Genomic DNA, 19269 nt, shown 5'->3' with positions numbered 1-19269 from the left:
AAAGTTGGACAGAGATCAGGAAGGGGGAAATGGTCATAGGGAGGGGAGGGGGTGACGAGGAGATGGGCGTAGAAAGAAAAGGAAAAGAGATGAACAGGGAGAGGGGGAGGAGAGAAGTACAGAGAGAAGGAAGAGGAGATCGACAGAAAGAGTTGGAGGAGGAGATGGCGTTAGAGGGGGAGGAGGTGATGGAGAGTGGAGGTGGAGGTGGTGGACAGAGAGAGGGGGTGCTGGAGAAGTACAGAGAGAGGGTAGGGTGGAACTGATGGACAAGGACAGGAAGAATGGATAGAGAGAGGAGGGAGGAGAGGCAAGATGAAAGGAGAGGGGATGAGTAGAGAGATACGGGAGGAGGAGGTAGAGGTTCACAGAGAAAGGGGGGCAAGAAGAAATGACTAGAGAGGAGGAAAGATGGCAGAGAGAGGATGAAGGAGGAGATGGTCTAATAGGAGACTGGAATAGATAGATAGATACCTGAGCAACAGCGGGTTTCTCAGCTAATTAAACTATAAAACCTGACAATGCACAGCAGAGAACAAAGATTTTCCTTGGAAAGGTCAGTATTTCGACACTGATTTAATCGTCTGAATTTCATTTTCAACAACACGCGCTGAACGGTGTGCTCTGAAACATTTGGGCCTGCATGAGCATTGTACTACCGCTTCCAGGCGCCAGGCCATAACACTCTGCCCTTTGTCAAAGTCTATTATGCCAGCGGATTTCCGCATTTGCGGCGCGGATCATGGTGAGGATGATTTCCCTTTTGTCTTTGCTCCGTTTATGTATTTTCCTTACCGCGGTATTTACCCTCAATGTCTCCAGCCGGCAGTTGCTCTATTGGTGTGCAGTGGTCATAATATTTTGGTTTATCAGTGTACGTGGTTACAAAAAAATGTAAAATGTCGTATGACTAGGGCCTCCCGTCGGGTAGACCGTTCGCCGGGTGCAAGTCTTTCGATTTGACGCCACTTCGGCGACTTGTGCGTCGATGGGGATGAAATGACAATGATTAGGACAACACAACACCAGTCCCTGAGCGGAGAAAATCTCCAACCCAGCCGGGAATCGAACCCGGGCTCTTAGGATTGACATTCTGTCGCGCTGACCAATCAGCTACCGGGGCAGATAGCAAATAATATCGCATGTTGCAGTTTTGTCGTTGCACAGGTTCATTCATGCTATTCATCTACTGTAACAAAATAAGTGTGATAGATGGTTTTCGACGCCGCATTTATCAACATTATGTGTCTTTGCAAGTGTAATAAAGGGTGCACAACGTCGGAACATTCGCATGTGATAGTGGCTCGGTGTTGGACTACATGGGAACGGGAAGACAGGCGTACTCGTCGTCAAGTTTCCGGTCGACCACTCTGATCAACAGAAGGGAGCCCTTCACATCGGCGTCTGCCATCACAGAATAAGTAACGGATCCCTGTAACATTCTGTGTCATCGCGTAACATTAGTCGCAGACGAGTCTGGCGGCGACCTGAGACAGGTCCCAATCTTTCAATGTATTGGAGAGGCATAGCAGTGTTACTCCAAACGTCATGATGTAGGGAACTATCGTGCGTAACTTCAGTTCACGGCTGAAAGTGATTGAGGGAACTCCGATGTCACAACGGCACGTCATGGGCGTCCTGCGTCCTCATGTGTTTGCTCTCACGCGACAGTATCGTGGTGCCATTTTTCAGCAGAACAATCCTCGTCCGCACTCGCCACTTTTCTCTATGAACTACCTGCGTATGTTCAGGTACCCCCGTGGCCAGCAAGACCCACAGATCCGTCTCCCATAGAACACGTGTGGGCCAACTCAGACATCAACTATGTCTCAAAGCCAGTATCAAGGATATCAAGAACCAGTTACAACAGCTGCCTCGGGAGAGGATACGAGGACTCTATAGCACTCTAGCCAACCGAATGAGTCGACACATCCAGACCAGAGGGGGCGCAATATCTCACTAATAAATGGCTTCGCACTGCCAAGTTCTTTGAAAATTTGACTCGTTATTGTAATCACTGGAGGACTCTATAGCACTCTAGCCAACCGAATGAGTCGACACATCCAGACCAGAGGGGGCGCAATATCTCACTAATAAATGGCTTCGCACTGCCAAGTTCTTTGAAAATTTGACTCGTTATTGTAATCACTGAAATAACATCACACACTTTCTCAACCCGTGAAGTTTCATCACGTTGCCACATTCCCCCTTCCAGATACTTCACTTTTTTGTCAGAAAGTTCAGGATTTACTGAGTGAGTTTGTGTGGTGCCGATGCGACCTGGTCTACGTGCTGTTGGTACAGAGTCGCTGACTCGGCAGGACTGGAGGCGTCCGCGCTAGCGTGCAGTCGCCGCCGCCACGTGGTATTCCGCCCTCGCCCGAATTGGCATCGCTCCAGCGGCCACGCGCACCGCGTCGATACCGTGGGGCGCCGCCGGGCCAGCCTGACCCCTCCCTCGTCTCTCGTAAAAATCTTTCTCCCTCCCACGCAGCCGCCTCGCTCGAGCTTCAGACAATATTCTACAGCCACGGCGGTCCACGCGGAGACGATTTGCCATAATCACTGTCGAAATTTACGTCCACATTACATCGTACCGCCTTCGTGTATTATTTATGACCGCTTCGAGAAGACGACATGCACCTTTTCCGAGCCACAATCCTGTACGTGTAAAATAAAGTACAGTGGTGTGTCTGTGACTTGGAATGTTCGAATATACACTACTGGTCATTAAAATTGCTACACCAAGAAGAAATGCAGATGATAAACGGGTATCCATTGGACAAATATATTATACTAGAACTGACATGTGATTACATTTCCACGCAATTTGGGTGTATGGATCCTGAGAAATCAGTACCTAGAACAATCACCTCTGGCCGTAATAACGGCCTTGATACACCTGGGAATTGAGTCAAACAGAGCTTGGATGGCGTGTACATGTACAGCTGCCCATGCAGCTTCAATACGATACCACAGTTCATAAAGAGTAGTGACTGGCATATTGTGACGAGCCAGTTGCACGACCAGCATTGACCAGACATTTTCAATTGGTGAGAGATCTGGAGAATGTGCTGGCCAGGGCAGCAGTCGAACATTTTCTGTATCTAGAAAGGCCCGTACAGGACTTGCAACATGCGCTCGTGCATTATCCTGCTGAAATGTAGGGTTTCGCAGGGATCGAATGAAGGGTAGAGCCACGTTTCGTAACACATTTGAAATGTAACGTCCACTGTTCAAAGTGCCGTCAATGCGAACAAGAGGTGACCGAGACGCGTAACCAACGGCACCCCATAGCCCACTACCATCACGCCGGGTGATACGCCACTATGTCGATGACGAATACACGCTTCCAATGTGCGTTCACCGCGATGTCGCCAAACACGGATGCGACCATCATGATGCTATAAACAGAACCTGGATGCATCCGAAAAAATGACGTTTTGCCATTCGTGCACCCAGGTACGTCGCTGAGTACACCATCGCAGGGGCTCCTGTCTGTGACGCAGCGTCAAGGGTAACCGCACCCATGGTCTCCCAGCTGATAGTCCATGCTGCTGCAAACGTCGTCGAACTGTTCGTGCAGATGATTCTTGTCTTGCAAACGTCCCCATCTGTTGACTCAGGGATCGAGACGTGGCTGCACGACCCGTTACAGCCATGCGGATAAGATGCCTGTCATCTCGACTGGTAGTGATACGAGGCCGTTGGGATCCAGCACGGCGTTCCGTATTACCCTGCTGAACCCACCGATTCCATATTCCGCTAACAGTCATTGAATCTCGACCAACGCGAGTAACAATGTCGCGATACGATAAACCGCAATCTCGAGATGCTACAACCCGACCTTTATCAAAGTCGGAAACGTGATGATACGCATTTCTCCTCCTTACACGAGGCATCACAACAACGTCTTACCAGGCAACGCCGGTCCACTCCTGTTTGGGTATGAGAAATCGGTTGGGAACTTTCCTCATGTCAGCACGTTGTAGGTGTCAAAAAAAATGGTACAAATGGCTCTGAGCACTATGGGACTTAACATCTATGGTCATCAGTCCCCTAGAACTTAGAACTACTTAAACCTAACGAACCTAAGGACAGCACACAACACCCAGCCATCACGAGGCAGAGAAAATCCCTGACCCCGCCGGGAATCGAACCCGGGAACCCGGGCGTGGGAAGCGAGAACGCTACCGCACGACCACGAGATGCGGGCTTGTAGGTGTCGCCACCGGCGTCAACCTTGTGTGAATGCTCTGAAAAGCTAATCATTTGCATATCACAGCATCTTCTTCCTGTCTGTTAAATTTAGTGTCTGTAGCACGTCATGTTTGTGGTGTAGCAATTTTAATGGCCAGTAGTGTATTTCCTTAAAGGAGCTGGTCTCACTGTGGATGGAGGACCACTGCTACCCGACAGAAGATACATCCCCCCCACACACACACACACTTTTTGTGGTTAGAATGTGGATACTTCTCCTTCTTCTAAAACTACGACTGATTTTGTTCTTAACCAGCACTGCGCTTCCACAATACGCTAACGCCCTAACCACTGCAGCAATGCGTCATTCTTAAGAGATGCTGCACGCTTTTTTGTACTGGTTGTTAACAGCCAACTATGAGTACTAGCGAATAACTTTTATCACTTTTTCAGATAATTTTCGATTTACATAATACGATAAATGATTACTACAGTGTGCCAGTAATTAAAGTTCCAGGTTCAAAACGCTCTAGAAAGAGAACCGTCGCTCATAATAGCGCCAAATTTGACCAGCATATTGTTGTCGAATTGAGAAACATCATGGAACAAAAAAGAAAGGAAAATTTTATCAGTAGATTGCGCTGTAAGCGTCATAATATGCACGCCAACTGTCGCGAGGCAGAAGGCAGTTCCTCAGTTTGCGTCCAAGATGCCCCAATATGGCTGTCTCCATGGAGGATCCTGCTGCTGGTTAAGATCTTTCACTGGAACGGTGACTGAGCGTCAATGCCCAGCTGAAGTTCTGGACACTCGAGGTTATGAAGAAATGCATTAATCCGACGTCTGCTAAGGGCCTGGAGAATATGATTACAAAATTGGAAAAGATTTGTTCTTTCGAAGTTCAGTGTGGCCGAGGAAGGAAAGTAGTCGATCCGACGTCTTTGGAAGATGTGACCACACCATTGCAAGAGGAGTCGAGCAGTAGTGTGCGAACATGTAGTGCACAGCGAATTGCCTAAACGTTGGACATTCCTGTGAGCAAGGTGCATAAAATTCTACTAAAACATCCTACATTGTTATCCGTACAAAATCACCTATGTTCAGGAGTTGCTACCTGCTGAGCTGCCAGCAAGACAAACGTTCCCTCTCGAATTTCTTCTTCGCATGGAAGTGAACAATGAACAGCCGTGAAACATTTTGTGGACGGACGAAGCCCATTGCCATCTCCAAGGATACGTCAAAACGCACAATTGCAGAATATGGGCAACGGAAAAGCTGCACGCACATCAACCGGTACCACTTCATTCTGCAGAGGTGACCGTGTGCTGCGATCTGACGGCATCGTTTATCGTACGGCCGTATTTTTTCTAGGAGATGAGTTTTGCGGGTCCTGCTACCTCTACCATCACTGGCAGATGCTATGAGAGCCTTTTGCAGACCAGTGTCATTTGGTCGACTACAAATGACAAATGAATCATACAACCAAATGTTTTATCCCAGTCTTTGATCACAATATCAATTCTTTTGACAATGATCGGTTTCAGTCAGTAATGACCATCCTCAGATCTTTTCTACACCACGCCCGAAAGTGATAAGGCTGTAATGGCATCGTTAAAACATATAAATATACTCAGCACAGCATCGTCACATAGATCTAAAATACGGTGGAGAATAGGCCACATCGTCCACACAGTCATTTTTGCATTTTTTTGAGTTGGGAAATGGCGACTGACAATTCTAGCGTTTCCGAAATGGCCCTTCAGCAGCTGCGGAGAAGCGCCCTCTTGCATAAAAATGATGCCATCCACACATCCTCGCTGTTGGAGAGTTGGAACGACGTGGTTGCGCAAAAGACACTCATAGCGCTTACCAGTGACGGTACAGACACCAGGACCGGAAACATCTGTCTCTTCAAAAAAATATGGCCCTATGATAAATGATGCCATAGACCCGCAGCACACAGGAACCTTTTCAGGATGAAGTGGTACTGGTTGATTTGCGTGTGGATTTTCCGTTGCCCACATTCGACAATTCTGTGTGTATTGACATATCCTGTCAGGTGGAAGTGGGCTTCGTCTGTGATATTTTGCTTCCTATATCTGAAGTCATCTCAATGAAACTAAATGGAAGGCGTTAGTTTCGGAACGACCCTTGTACCATTTCTACGGCTTATGTGCACCTCGATACTACACGCATCGTGTACGAGCTAAAAAGTGGACCCCTAATACTGTCATCAATGTTGGCAATCTCACAGGAAGTCTAGATTTAAATATTTCAAGATGGTCAAGGTTTGTATTAATTACATATCTGAAATTCCGTTCTTTAAGTTAACTTCCCATAATGACAATTGTTACTATTACTTTATGCGGCTTTCTATTACTTTAAGCAAGGCTCGCGTTTACACACTCCGATAACTGCCCACCGCCAAATTGGATGCCTCCTGGTGGCGATGGGGGCACGAGACGAGCTAAGGAAAGTATACAGGCTGATTCACGAAGGTATGCAAATATTTTAATATGTTTTTCTACAAGTAAAACGAAAGAAAAAAGTTCTTATAAACATAGGTCCGCAAGTGTTTAATTACGGAGTTACTACTAATAAAAGGTTTTACCTAAAATTTAGCGACTTCGCTAATTTGAAGCCATCGCAAAACTATACGAGGTTGAAGTAAAGCCGATTTCCATTTATTTTGTTGTTATTAATCTGGCGAATCTAATAAAACATGTCCCAGACTTGTATCTGCAGTAGTTTTCCAGAACATCCAGAGAAGAAAAGACTATTATACAAATAAATTTGTTTACTTTCCTTTAAGAATGTAGAAACGTTAATGTCACTGTTGGCAACGACAGTTATTCCAGTCGTTTCCTAATCGTGGAATGAGTTAGGTTTCTGTATTGTTCAGGGAAAGAACATAATAACAACAGTGTTCAAAAGTGTGTGAAATCTTATGGGACTTAACTGCTAAGGTCATCAGTCCCTAAGCTTACACACTACTTAACCTAAATTATCCTACGGACAAACACACACACCCATGCCCGAGGGAGGACTCGAACCTCCACCGGGACCAGCCGTACAGTCCATGACAGCAGCGCCCAAGACCGCTCGGCTAATCCCGCGCGGCAACAACAGTGTATTTGAGTGAAACCACATACGGTAGTAACTGTTGTAGTTTGTAGATTATTTATGAAATAGGGATGCCTTTCAAACTTACGACAGAGGAATACGTCGATATGGTGTTTCTTTATGGCAGCTGCGACGGTAATGCTACAGGCTGCTGTTAACGAATATCGCTTACGTACTCCAACTCGGAGGATTCCGAATGCACGAATCATTAGTGGAGTAATTCGAATGTTATGGGAGACAGGTTCTCTACCTAGCGTTCATGATCAGTAAGAGCGCTCGATACGTGAAGAGCAGATGAGGATATTGTGGATGCTGTTCAACGTAGCCCGGGTACCAGTACGCGACGTATCTCTCAACAATTAGGCATTTCGGCCGAAGTGGCCGTGCGGTTAAAGGCGCTGCAGTCTGGAACCGCAAGACCGCTACGGTCGCAGGTTCGAATCCTGCCTCGGGCATGGATGTTTGCGATGTCCTTAGGTTAGTTAGGTTTAATTAGTTCTAAGTTCTAGGGGACTTATGACCTCAGCAGTTGAGTCCCATAGTGCTCAGAGCCATTTGAACCAATTAGGCATTTCACAATCTAAGGTATGGCGTACACTGAAGTACAATAATCTGTGTCCTTACCAGCAACAAAAAGTGCATCATTTACACCCTAGAGACCGTGCCCTTCACTTGGAGTTGTGCAACTGGTTAAATACTAATCGGTAATTACACAAATACATTTTATTTACTGATGAGGCACAGTTTACTCGAGGTGGTATAAACAATTTACATAACGAGCACGTATGGCCTGAAGTAAACCCACATGCAACAGTGCAACGCAGGTTCCAGCAGGGATTTAGCATAAATGTGAGGTGTGGTATAATCAACATGCACTTTACTGGACCATTCAATTTCCCAGGATGTCTACCTGGCGAGACGTACTTAACAAATCCTTCAAGAAGAAATACCGCGCTTGCTCGCGATGTTCCACTTGCTACACGATTGCAAATGTATTTTCAACATAACGGCGCGCCTCCACATTTCACCAACGCCCTTACTACACATTTAAATGAATATTTTCCCCAGAAATGGATTGGTCGTGGTGCTACACGTCTGTGGGCACCCATATCGCCCTATTTAACACCAATGGATTTTTGTGTATGGGGATAGATGAGAGACATAATTTATGAGGACAAAGTCAATACACGTGAGGCATTATTTGCTCGTATTATGAATGCAACAGACGAAATGAAGAACAACCCTGTGAAACTGAAACGAGCAACAAAATCTGTTCCTACACACGCAACTAAAAGCACTGTACTCGGTGGAGACATTTTTGAACATTTACTGTGAATGTATTGTGAAATTGTAAGTACACTGTACAACTTCCTTAACACTGAGCTTAGTTTTTTCCGGTTTAACATGAATTCATGTGTGCTAGTAGATTTTCTGACGCATTCATACAGTTTCAGGTAACGTTATTACCATCATTTTTCCAAAATTAAATTCTCTACAATTTCTGTTGAAAACTTTGTGCAATTGTCTGGAATTTAAAGAGCAAATTGGGTTGAAATGAAATAGCACTGAGCAATATGGGACTTAACTTCTGAGGTCATCAGTCCCCTGGAACTTAGAACTACTTAAACCTAACCAACCTAAGCACATCACACACATCCATGCCCGAGGCAGGATTCGAACCTGCGACCGTAGCGGTCGCATGGTTCCAGACTGTAGCAGCAAATTGGCCCAAGTAGTTAATAAATTGAAAATTTTGCGTAATTACTTCTTTGCTTCTGTGGATGTTCTGGAAAACTACTGCAGATACACGTCAGAGACATGTTTTATTAGAATCACCAGATCAGTAACAGCAAAATAAATAGAAATCGTGCTTTATTTTAATCTCGTACCGTTTTGCGGTGGCTTCATATTAGTGAAGTTGCTAAATTTCAGGCAAAATCTTTTATTAGCCGCAACTCCGTAACTAAATATTTACAGGCCTATGTTTATATGGACCTTTTTCTTTAGTCTTACTTGTAGAATAACATATTAAAATATTTGCATACCTTCGTGAATCACCTTGTATAAAATGAGCAGAGACGAGTGTGGAATCATTCTAGCGACAATACTGGCAGCAACTTTGATAATCCACTCACGTAAGCACGTTTGACAAACGGCAGATTGCTAAGGACCCGTGCCTGGGAAGGGGCGTCTCGGAAACAGCGAAGCTGATCAGCTGTTTGGATGCTACTGCCGTGAGCGTGTATGTAAAGCAGTTGAAGCACGGTGAAACAATGAACGGGAGACAAGGTGTTGGATGACCGTGGTCCATCACAGAACGTGGTAGGAGGCAGGCGGCGATCTGTGGCAGACCTGACGACAGGCTATAGCGCTGGCAGAGTGACAAGTGTTTTGGAGCACACCATTCAGCGCACGTCGTTGAACATTATCCCCACGTGTTCCATGTCGAGTTCAGTGGCCACGGGCTGATCGAGATAGGACCGTCGATCAACGGAAATGGATGAGCCACATTTTTGCTACACCAGATCGATAGTCGTGTTCGGATACGTCGTCATCCAAGTGAACGCAGGCTGGTGTGGGCAGCATTATGCTATTGGGGACATTCACCTGGGCTTCCGTGGGACCTGTAGTAGAAGAACCACGGCAGCTGTGGACTACGTGAACATTACTGCGGACCACCTGCATCCGTTAATGCTAGATGGATTCCCCGACGGTGATGGCATCTGCCAGCATGATAAATGTTGGTACACAATGCCAGAACCGTGCTGCAGTGGTTTGAGGGAAAGGATAGTGAACGACCGTTGATGTCTTGGCCATCAAATACGTCTGATTTGAACAAAATGGAACATATTAGGGACATTTTCGCGTGCCAGATTCGCATCCACAACCGAAGGGCTCTTAATTTAGAAAAGTCGTGCGAGTTGTTCGTAAACTACAGTTGCTACATATGTCTGGAAACCTACTAAGGACTTATATAATCCGCATCACACAGAATCGCTGTTGTACTGCGTTCCAGAGGTGGACCAGCACGCCATTAAGCAGGTGGTCATGGCATTTGCGCTCATCAATACATATGGAGGGTTGTGCGAGCAGACTTAGGAACCCTCGCAAAAGTCACGCTCATTCCTACCTGCACACGAAGTCAACGGTCGTCATGCTGGCGGCGGGTCTGGATGTGTATGTAGCTAAACCGTGCTATATGAGTCGGCAGATGGAACACCATTAATGGACCGCAGTTACTGTTGATTTTGAGCCTTAAGCCGTCCTCTCATGGGATCTGGAAATGCACGTGGACGAGCAGCTTATGACGTCACAGCGTGGAAAAATGGTTCAAATGACTCTGAGCACTATGGGACTTAACTTCTGAGGTCACCAGCCCCTAGAACGTAGAACTACTTGAACCTAACTAACCTAAGGACATCACACACATCCATACCCGAGGCAGGATTCGAACCTGTGACCGTAGCGGTCGCGCGGTTCCAGACTGTAGCGCCTAGAACCGCTCGGCCACCCCGGCCGGCGTCACAGCGTGGAATTCCACGTTCCACTTTACTGTGAAGTGTAAAATGAGGGATCTGGTATGTCAGATTTTTGCCTCGTGAAGGAGATCGTGGCCAGTCAGATGCCACATAGTTTTTGCGTCACAAGCAGAATTTAGGAGCCACCATATTATATGGTGTTATACTCCGTATTTTGTGGGCTGTTTTGTTAAAGAGTACGTGGTATGAATATACGCTGTCCCAAAGTATCAGAAAACTGAGGATCTCTTGAAAACTCATCGTTTTACTTACTATTTGTGATAATAAAATGACAGGAAATTACATATCGGTAGTTAAAGGCTTCCTATAATTGATAACGCTGGTGTCATAATGTGTGTGCTATGAAGGTATACCATTTCAATTCTGTCGCATAATGATGATCTATCAAAAACGGGTCGTTTGGGTACAATTTGTCATAGTTAAATATCAAAGAATAACATTTTTAGATATAGTCTCCACGCAGTGTATACTATACAAGGTGAATACCTAAAAATCGCATCGACGATATTGCGGAAGTGGAAAATGCTGTTGATGTACGGTTTTCACAGAATGGATTGGTAGCCAGGGGTTCGTATTGTTAGCCAATCAACCGATCCTGATGACACTTAGAAAGTGTATTTTTTGTACAAACACACACTTTTGAAATGGAACAATACCTATTGACATTAACAAACTAAAAGTAGGGTAAATTAGGATGTCAGTGGTGTTTGTTGCAGGATTCTAGTGCGATCGTTTACGAAATGTCGTATTTTGAAAAGTTCCCACACTGACAGTTGTACAGTACCTGTGGTGGCACACACTAAAGAACAATACAAGTGCACACACTGGGTATGTGGATTCTGACCAGTAACGAGACTATTGACCATCACAGGTTGTGTTCAAAGAGACCACAGGTAGCGGTAATACACTCTTCCATTCTGGTATGGAACGACTGCTGCACACGTGCTAGCATTTCAGAGTGTTTCGGGTTACACCACAGAAAAAAATCTGCAGGCGTCAAATTCGGGAAACGGGCCGGCCAAGGCACAGGTCCTCTGCGTATAATCAAATGATTGGAAACAATTCGTGAAGACATGCTGTTGAACTTCGTGCACTACGGGATCGAGAACCATCATGCTTGTACCATAGCTTCCTCCCAGCCTGCAGAGGAACGTCTTTTAGTATTCATGGAAGTTGGTCTGTCAGGTGGCTGCGATACTTGTGCGCGTTCAGTGTTCCGTCTGTGAAAAAACGGACCTGTGACCTGATAGTTCAATGTTCCGCACCACACGTTTATGCTCTAAGGACGCTGACGTTCCATCTGTCGAAGCCAGTGGCGATAACCAACAGACCAATAGTGGATGTTTCGGCGGTTTACCTGTCGATGATTTGTAAATGTAGCTTCATCGCTAAACAAGATACATTATACATCTGGAGTATCCTGTCGTAATGCTCATGTACGGGAGTTAACACGATTCTCATAATTGTTTCCACTCAGCTCCTGATGGAGAGGGATGTGATAGGGATGGAGAATGTGTAGGTCACTTGCCTGACTGATGCCACTTACTCGTGCGATTGCAGGGTGCTAACGTGTGAATCAACTGCAAAAGCAGCAAGAACATGAATGTCCCCCTCTTCTGTCGTTACTGATTGAAGAGGTTGATAAATAATTGATAGACAAGTGCCGAGATGGTTGACGTCTATAGGGATACCTTGCCTTATTTACCGTACAAGAACGAACTGCATTCTTCCTAAACTTTCCAAACACTATGAGCATGTCTGCTTTTTCTGCATTGCTAAATCCCATCGTCCACTCTGGACTGTCACACAGTAACTGACTAGCGAGTCGCAGTGCACTCAAGGGACACATAAGCACACTATACGCAGGCATAACAACATCGTACCTAGCAATACGCAGGTTGAATGGCGCTAACAAGTGTAGGTGTGTGAACTTCGCAAAATAAAATATCTCACAAACAACTTACACTCGAATCCTGCAGCAGGTCACTGACATTCCAATTTACACTACCTTTAGTTTGTTAATAACAGTAGGAATTGTTCCACTTAAAAAGGTGTATGTTTGCACAAAAAATACACTCCCTATGTGTTTTTACAACCTGATGATGGGCTAACGGTATGAGCCCCTGATTAGCAATGCAATCTGTGAAAACCGCACATCAATAGCACTTTAAATTTCCGCAATATTTGCGGTGCAAGTTGTAGGTAATTCACCCGGTATATAACTACAGGGTGATCGGAAATTCCCGTTACAGACTTCTAGGACTTGTAGAGGAGAGTGAGTACATCGTATTTTGAATAGGAACCCATGTCCGGTAACATCATCCAACGAGACTGTCTATCTATCTATCGCTTGAGTCTTGTCCCACAATTACGCAAGGTCAGCCATCGTTAATCGGATTTGGCATGTTAATGGTTAAGGGGTGGCCGGATGCCCTTCCTGTCACCACCCCATACCCCCTGGGACGGAATTAGTGTACTCCAACTGTCTGCATCGAATGTAATCCATGGAATAGTGTAAATGTGTTCAGATGTCTGCGAGCCGTGTAACTGAGGCGGAACACGGGGACCAGACCAGTATTCACCTAGCGGTATGTGGAAAACCGCCTAAAAACCACATCCAGGCTGGCCGGCACATCGGCCCTCGTCGTTAATCCGCCGGGCGGGTTCGACCCGGGTCCGACGAACCTACCTGAGTCCAGGAAGCAGCGCGTTAGCGCTCCCGGCTACCCTGGCGGGTCAGCCAATGAGACTACAGAGCGTCAAAGTTACAGGCGCGGGCGTCTGTAACTCTACGTATACACGGGATGATTCCGTGATGATGTTACAGACTTTCTAGGATGATGGAGAAAGATGAATGTATTAATTTGAAGTAAGGATCCCTCTACTGGAAACGAACGAGTCGAAAGTTATAAACTAAAACCGTTCTGATACCTCTGACAGTTGAATACATGTTCCGGTTCTTGTGTTGCGAAGAGTGTAGGGCTGGTAACTTTCAGTGGTGGTAGTGTGGGCAAAAGCGAGAAAAAATGTCCAACAACCGTGGGCTCTAAATTGCATACCTGAGGAGCTATGGCCATTCGTTCATCTTCGCTAATGTGAAACACATCTCCTCTACTGAGCAAGTGTTCGTAGCTGTTAAGGTACGCACTTTAGAGCCCACATTTATTGGACATTTTTTCTCGCTTTTGTGCACACTACCACCACTGAAAGTTAAGAACCCTACACTCTTCGCAACACAAGAACCGGTACATGTATTCAACTGTCAGAAGTATCAGAACGGTTTTCGTTTATAACTTTCGACTCGTTCGTTTCCGTTAGAGGGATCCTTACTTCAAATTAATACATTTATCGTTCTCCATCATCCTAGAAAGTCTGTAACATAATCACGGAATCACCCCGTGTATACGTAGAGTTACAGACGCCTGCGCCTGTAACTTTGACGCTCTGTACTCTCGTTGATTGACGTTTCCGGACATGGGTTCCTGTTCAAAATACGATGTGCTCACTCCCCTCTACAAGTCCTAGAAGTCTGTGACGGGAATTTCCGACCATCCTGTATGGCTTGGTTTTATGGACTGCCTTGTGTTTTTTATCTTGGAGGTAAATATCGTTTTCCAAAATGGTCAGGAACTTCGAAAAAGTCTCCTTTTCCATTCTAATGAAATTACGAAACAGATTCGTATCTCGAAATCGACGCGATCAAAAACGTTACTACAGAGTGACGGCAGTCGATACACATCGATATTATGCTTGCGTAAACTGTCATGAGACAGTATGCCTTTAGCTACATTCAATGTCAAACCGAAAATGAGACGGAGATTCGGTTGAGATAACGAATAACTTTTACTTGATCTATCTCAGATAGTTGTACAGCATTACGTTGTGTTTCTCTCCCAGAAATTCGCCATCCAGCCAGCGACGAGTCCAGAATCTTCTTCGCGATTGTCTACGGTCTTCTTGGAGAGTTGCGAATAGAGTTAACGCAACTATTTTACGTGCGACCATTTTCGTAAAGAAAATGTGTGATCTGCTCGCCAGATGTAGCCGGGAATTGCTGCTGGACAGCGCTGTGGTCGCAAATCACGATGAGGATTGTGCTGTGTTCCGTGAGATGCGACAGGTCGTTTCAGAGCGTGCAGCTACCAGATGGACATCATGTCTGGCGTGATTCGCCACAAGAAAAGTTGCAGCATTAGAAAATTGCAGCGAAATGCAGGAAGATCTGCAGCGGATAGGCATTTGGTGCAGGGAGTGGCAACTGACCCTTAACATAGACAAATGTTATGTATTGCGAATACATAGAAAGAAGGATCCTTTATTGTATGATTGCATGATAGCGGAACAAACACTGGTAGCAGTTACTTCTGTAAAATATCTGGGAGTATGCGTGCGGAACGATTTGAAGTGGAATGGTCATATAAAATTAATTGTTGGTAAGGCGGGTACCAGGTTGAGATTCATTGGGAGAGTCCTTATAAAATGTAGTCCATCAACAACGTAGGTGGCTTACAAAACGCTCGTTCGACCTATACTTGAGTATTGCTCATCAGTGTGGGATCCGTACCAGGTCGGGTTCACAGAGGAGATAGAGAATATCCAAAGAAGAGCGGCGCGTTTCGTCACAGGGTTATTTGGTAAGCTTGACAGCGTTACGGAGATGTTTAGCGAACTCAAGTGGCAGACTCTGCAAGAGAGGCGCTCTGCATCGCGGTGTTGATTGCTGTCCAGGTTTCGAGTGGGTGCGTTTCTGGATGAGGTATCGAATATATCGCTTCCCCCTACTTATACCTCCCGAGGAGATCACGAATGTAAAATTAGAGAGATTCGAGCGCGCACGGACGCTTTCTGGCAGTCGTTCTTCCCGCGAACCATACGCGACTGGAACAGGAAAGGGAGGTAATGACAGTGGCACGTAAAGTGCCCTCCGCCACACACCGTTGGGTGGCTTGCGGAGTATAAATGTACGAGGGCTGTTCAGAAAGTAAGCTCCGATTGATCGCGAAATGGGAACCACAGTGAAAATTAGAAATGTTTTATTTTTAACAGTTAGCTACACCATCCAGCTACTTCTCTACGTAGTTGCCGTTCTGACTAAGACATTTGTCGTAGCGTTGTACCAACTTTCCAATACCCTCATCATAAAAGACAGCCGCCAGTGCTTTCCGCCAATTCTCTACGCTGGCCTACAGCTCGTTTTCTGTGCCAAAATGTTGTATTCATAGCCAGCGGTTCATGTGAGAAGAAATGAAACGCAGGGGGAGTCAATTACGGGCTGTATTGTGGGTAGTCAAACATTTCCAATTGAAAACGATGCAGGAGCATCTTCATTGCCCCTTCAGAATGCGGCTGAGAATATTGCCTTGTAGAAGAAACTGCACGACAGTTATGTAATGTTGGCTGTATAGCTTCAGGCGAAATTTCTCACCAGGTCCTCGTACTTGGCGGGAGACACTATTCTCTAGATAACTTTACGCGATCACTGTGAGCTCAGAAATGAGAGGAGTGACGTGATGCTATCTAGGGTCATACTAGAGACACTGCCCAACACATCTGTGCAAAGCTTTATCGGATTATCACAGTCGTTTCCATTTCGCGATCAATCGGAGCTTACTTTCTGAACAGCCCTCGTAGATGTAGATGTAGAAGCACTCCCAGTGCGAGGATGGCTTTTGTTAGTTGTACTGAAATATTTTTTTTTGTTAATGTAAGATTTTCAGACGGTGTGCTGGACAGTGCACTGATGACGGGTGGGGTGCGTCCGTGTGTGCCAACAGAGCCGAGCGCGCAGTGGCGCTGCACGCGCTGCGAGTTCTGCACGCGCGGCGAGGCGGTGCGGCGCGTGCTGCAGCTGATCTCGAACGAGCTGCAGATGGTGGAGGCGGGGGACAGCGTGGAGGCGCGCGAGACGCTGTTCCGCAAGTACCGCAGCGTGCTGCACCCGCGCCACGCCTACATGTCGCAGATGCGCCACTCGCTGTGCCAGCTGTACGGCCGCGTCGACGACTACCTGCTCGACGACCTGCCCGACGTGCTGCTCGAGCGCAAGGTCGACCTCTGCCGCGACCTGCTCGCCGTCGCTGACGTCGTCGAGCCGGGCCTCTCGCGCCTCAGAGGTAGGCGCAAACGCACACTTACCTGCTGCACTGATTAACTTCCTTAACCCTCTGAGTCCCAACAAAATGAAAAAAAAAACACTGATTGAAAAAAATCGCAACACCAAAAAATAATTAATGTTGGGTAATGATATTTTGTAGGTAATGAAATTTTGAGTAGGTATCAAAATCCATGGAGAAGAAATAAAAACTTTGAGGTTCGCCGATGACATTGTAATTCTGTCAGAGACAGCAAAGGACCTGGAAGAGCAGTTGAACGGAATGGACAGTGTCTTGAAAGGAGGGTATAAGATGAACATCAACAAAAGAAAAACGAGGATAATGGAATGTAGTCAAATTATGTCGGGTGATGCTGAGCGAATTAGATTAGGAAATGAGACACTTAAAGTAGTAAAGGAGTTTTGCTATTTGGGGAACAAAATAACTGATGATGGTCGAAGTAGAGAGGATATAAAATGTAGCCTGGCAATGGCAAGGAAAGCGTTTCCGAAGAAGAAAATTTTGTTAATATCGAGTATATATTTAAGTGTCCGGAAGTCTTTTCTCAAAGAATTTGTATGGAGGGTAGCCATGTATGGACGATAAATAGTTTTGACAAGAAGGGAGCAGAAGCTTTTGGAATGTGGTGCTATAGAAGAATGCTGATGATTAGATGGGTAGATCACTTAACTAATGAGGAGGTATTGAATAGAACTGGGCAGAAGAGGAGCTTGTGGCACAACTTGACTAGAAGAAGGGATCGGTTGGTAGGACATGTTCTGAGGCATCAAGGGATCATCAATTTAGTACTGGAGGGCAGCGTGGAGGGTACAAGTCGTAGAGGGAGACCAAGAGATGAATACACTAAGCACATTCAGAAGGATGTAGGCTGCAATAGGTACTGGGAGATGAAGAAGCTTGCACAGGATAGAGTAGCATGGAGAGCTGCATCAAACCAGCCTCAGGAATGAAGACCATAACAACAACAACAACAATGAAATTTTGGTAATACGTTTGTCTAGTGACATTGCAAGATCACAGATTAATGTAACGCGAGATAAGCCATTGCAAATGTGAAGTAACCGGTGTAACTGCCAGAATGTTGAATGCAAGCACGCAAATGGTGTTGTGTTGTGCATGTGCCGAATATCAGTTGGTGGGGTGGATGCCATGTCTGTATCACTTGGTCGGTCAATACAGGGACGATTAATGCTGTCTGTGTTTGACGCTGCAGTTGTCGTCGGATGATGTCCCATATGTGCTCCACTGGAGACAGATCTGGTGATCGAGTACATCAAGGAAACATGTCCACTCTCTGTAGAACAAGTTGGATTACAACAGCGGTATGCGGGCGAACGTTATCCTGTTGGGAAACGACCGCTCGAATGCTGTTCATGAGTGTAATCACCAGACTTCGTACAAATTTGCAGTCAGGGTGCGTGCCATAACCACGAGAGTGTTCCTGCTATTATATGATGTCACACCCCAGAAAAAACTGACAAACAATTTTCTTTTTAGCTCAACGCAATCTGGCTTTCAATAATCCCCACAAAAGAATGCCCCTGACTAACAATAACCTATACCTTTCATGAATCACTTACCTCACAAAAATATTCGTTACTCGAATTATTGCAATACAGCGAGCGCCAATACTGGCCGCTAAATAAAAGGCACTAACTACTGATAGGCATAGACAGAAAATGAAAGATTTTGATAGAGAACAAACAATTTGTTTACCTTAACAGCGTTCAAAAGTCATAACTCATGACATCCATCTTTACAAATTTCCTTTTTCTGGCGGACACACGTCCAGATCGTGCCCACATAGTAATCTCTCAAAACTCTGGCATCTCTCTCTCCACATCCACCACTGCTGGGGGCTCACCTCCAACTGCACAACGCTACGCGCTGTTCACATCCAACTGCCCAACACTACACAAGCGAATATTCCAAGAATGAGTCCAACCAGCCACAGACTGCACACAGCACAATCAGTGATTTTCATACATAGCGCTATGTGATGCTACCAACATAAAAACCTAAACAGCCTACTTACATAGCCCCCATGCTCCCCACAAAAATGTACAGATTGTTTTGGGCAGTGCCCAATAATTATTTGGCAAATTTTTTTATATTAACGATAACAAATATATCAAATGCACACACTTATTGATACAATGCTGGTCAAAAGCAAAAATTGTTCTCATAAAGACAGTCCTGATCATTCATCACAGTCGTAATTACAGTTTTTTTTTCTCAAAGTCTGAGCAGTAAAACAAAATGCACACAGAAGTAGTGGATTTCCATGCAGTCTT

The 19269-nt window shown here is 45.6% G+C and overlaps 1 protein-coding gene across 1 annotated transcript in view; it reads left to right on the top strand.

The window, feature by feature from the left end:
- Nucleotides 1–19269, top strand: part of LOC126161959 (SET domain-containing protein SmydA-8) — a 255456-nt gene that overhangs the window by 223990 nt on the left and 12197 nt on the right. Inside the window, exon 6 of the mRNA XM_049918143.1 lies at nucleotides 16637–16975. Within this exon, the coding sequence (XP_049774100.1) occupies nucleotides 16637–16975 (339 nt within the window). The remainder of the gene's footprint in view (nucleotides 1–16636; nucleotides 16976–19269) is intronic.

The sequence above is a fragment of the Schistocerca cancellata genome, chromosome 2 (genome assembly GCF_023864275.1).
Source record: "Schistocerca cancellata isolate TAMUIC-IGC-003103 chromosome 2, iqSchCanc2.1, whole genome shotgun sequence".
Lineage (NCBI taxonomy): Eukaryota > Metazoa > Arthropoda > Insecta > Orthoptera > Acrididae > Schistocerca > Schistocerca cancellata.
This window is presented reverse-complemented; position numbering and strand designations above follow the sequence as displayed.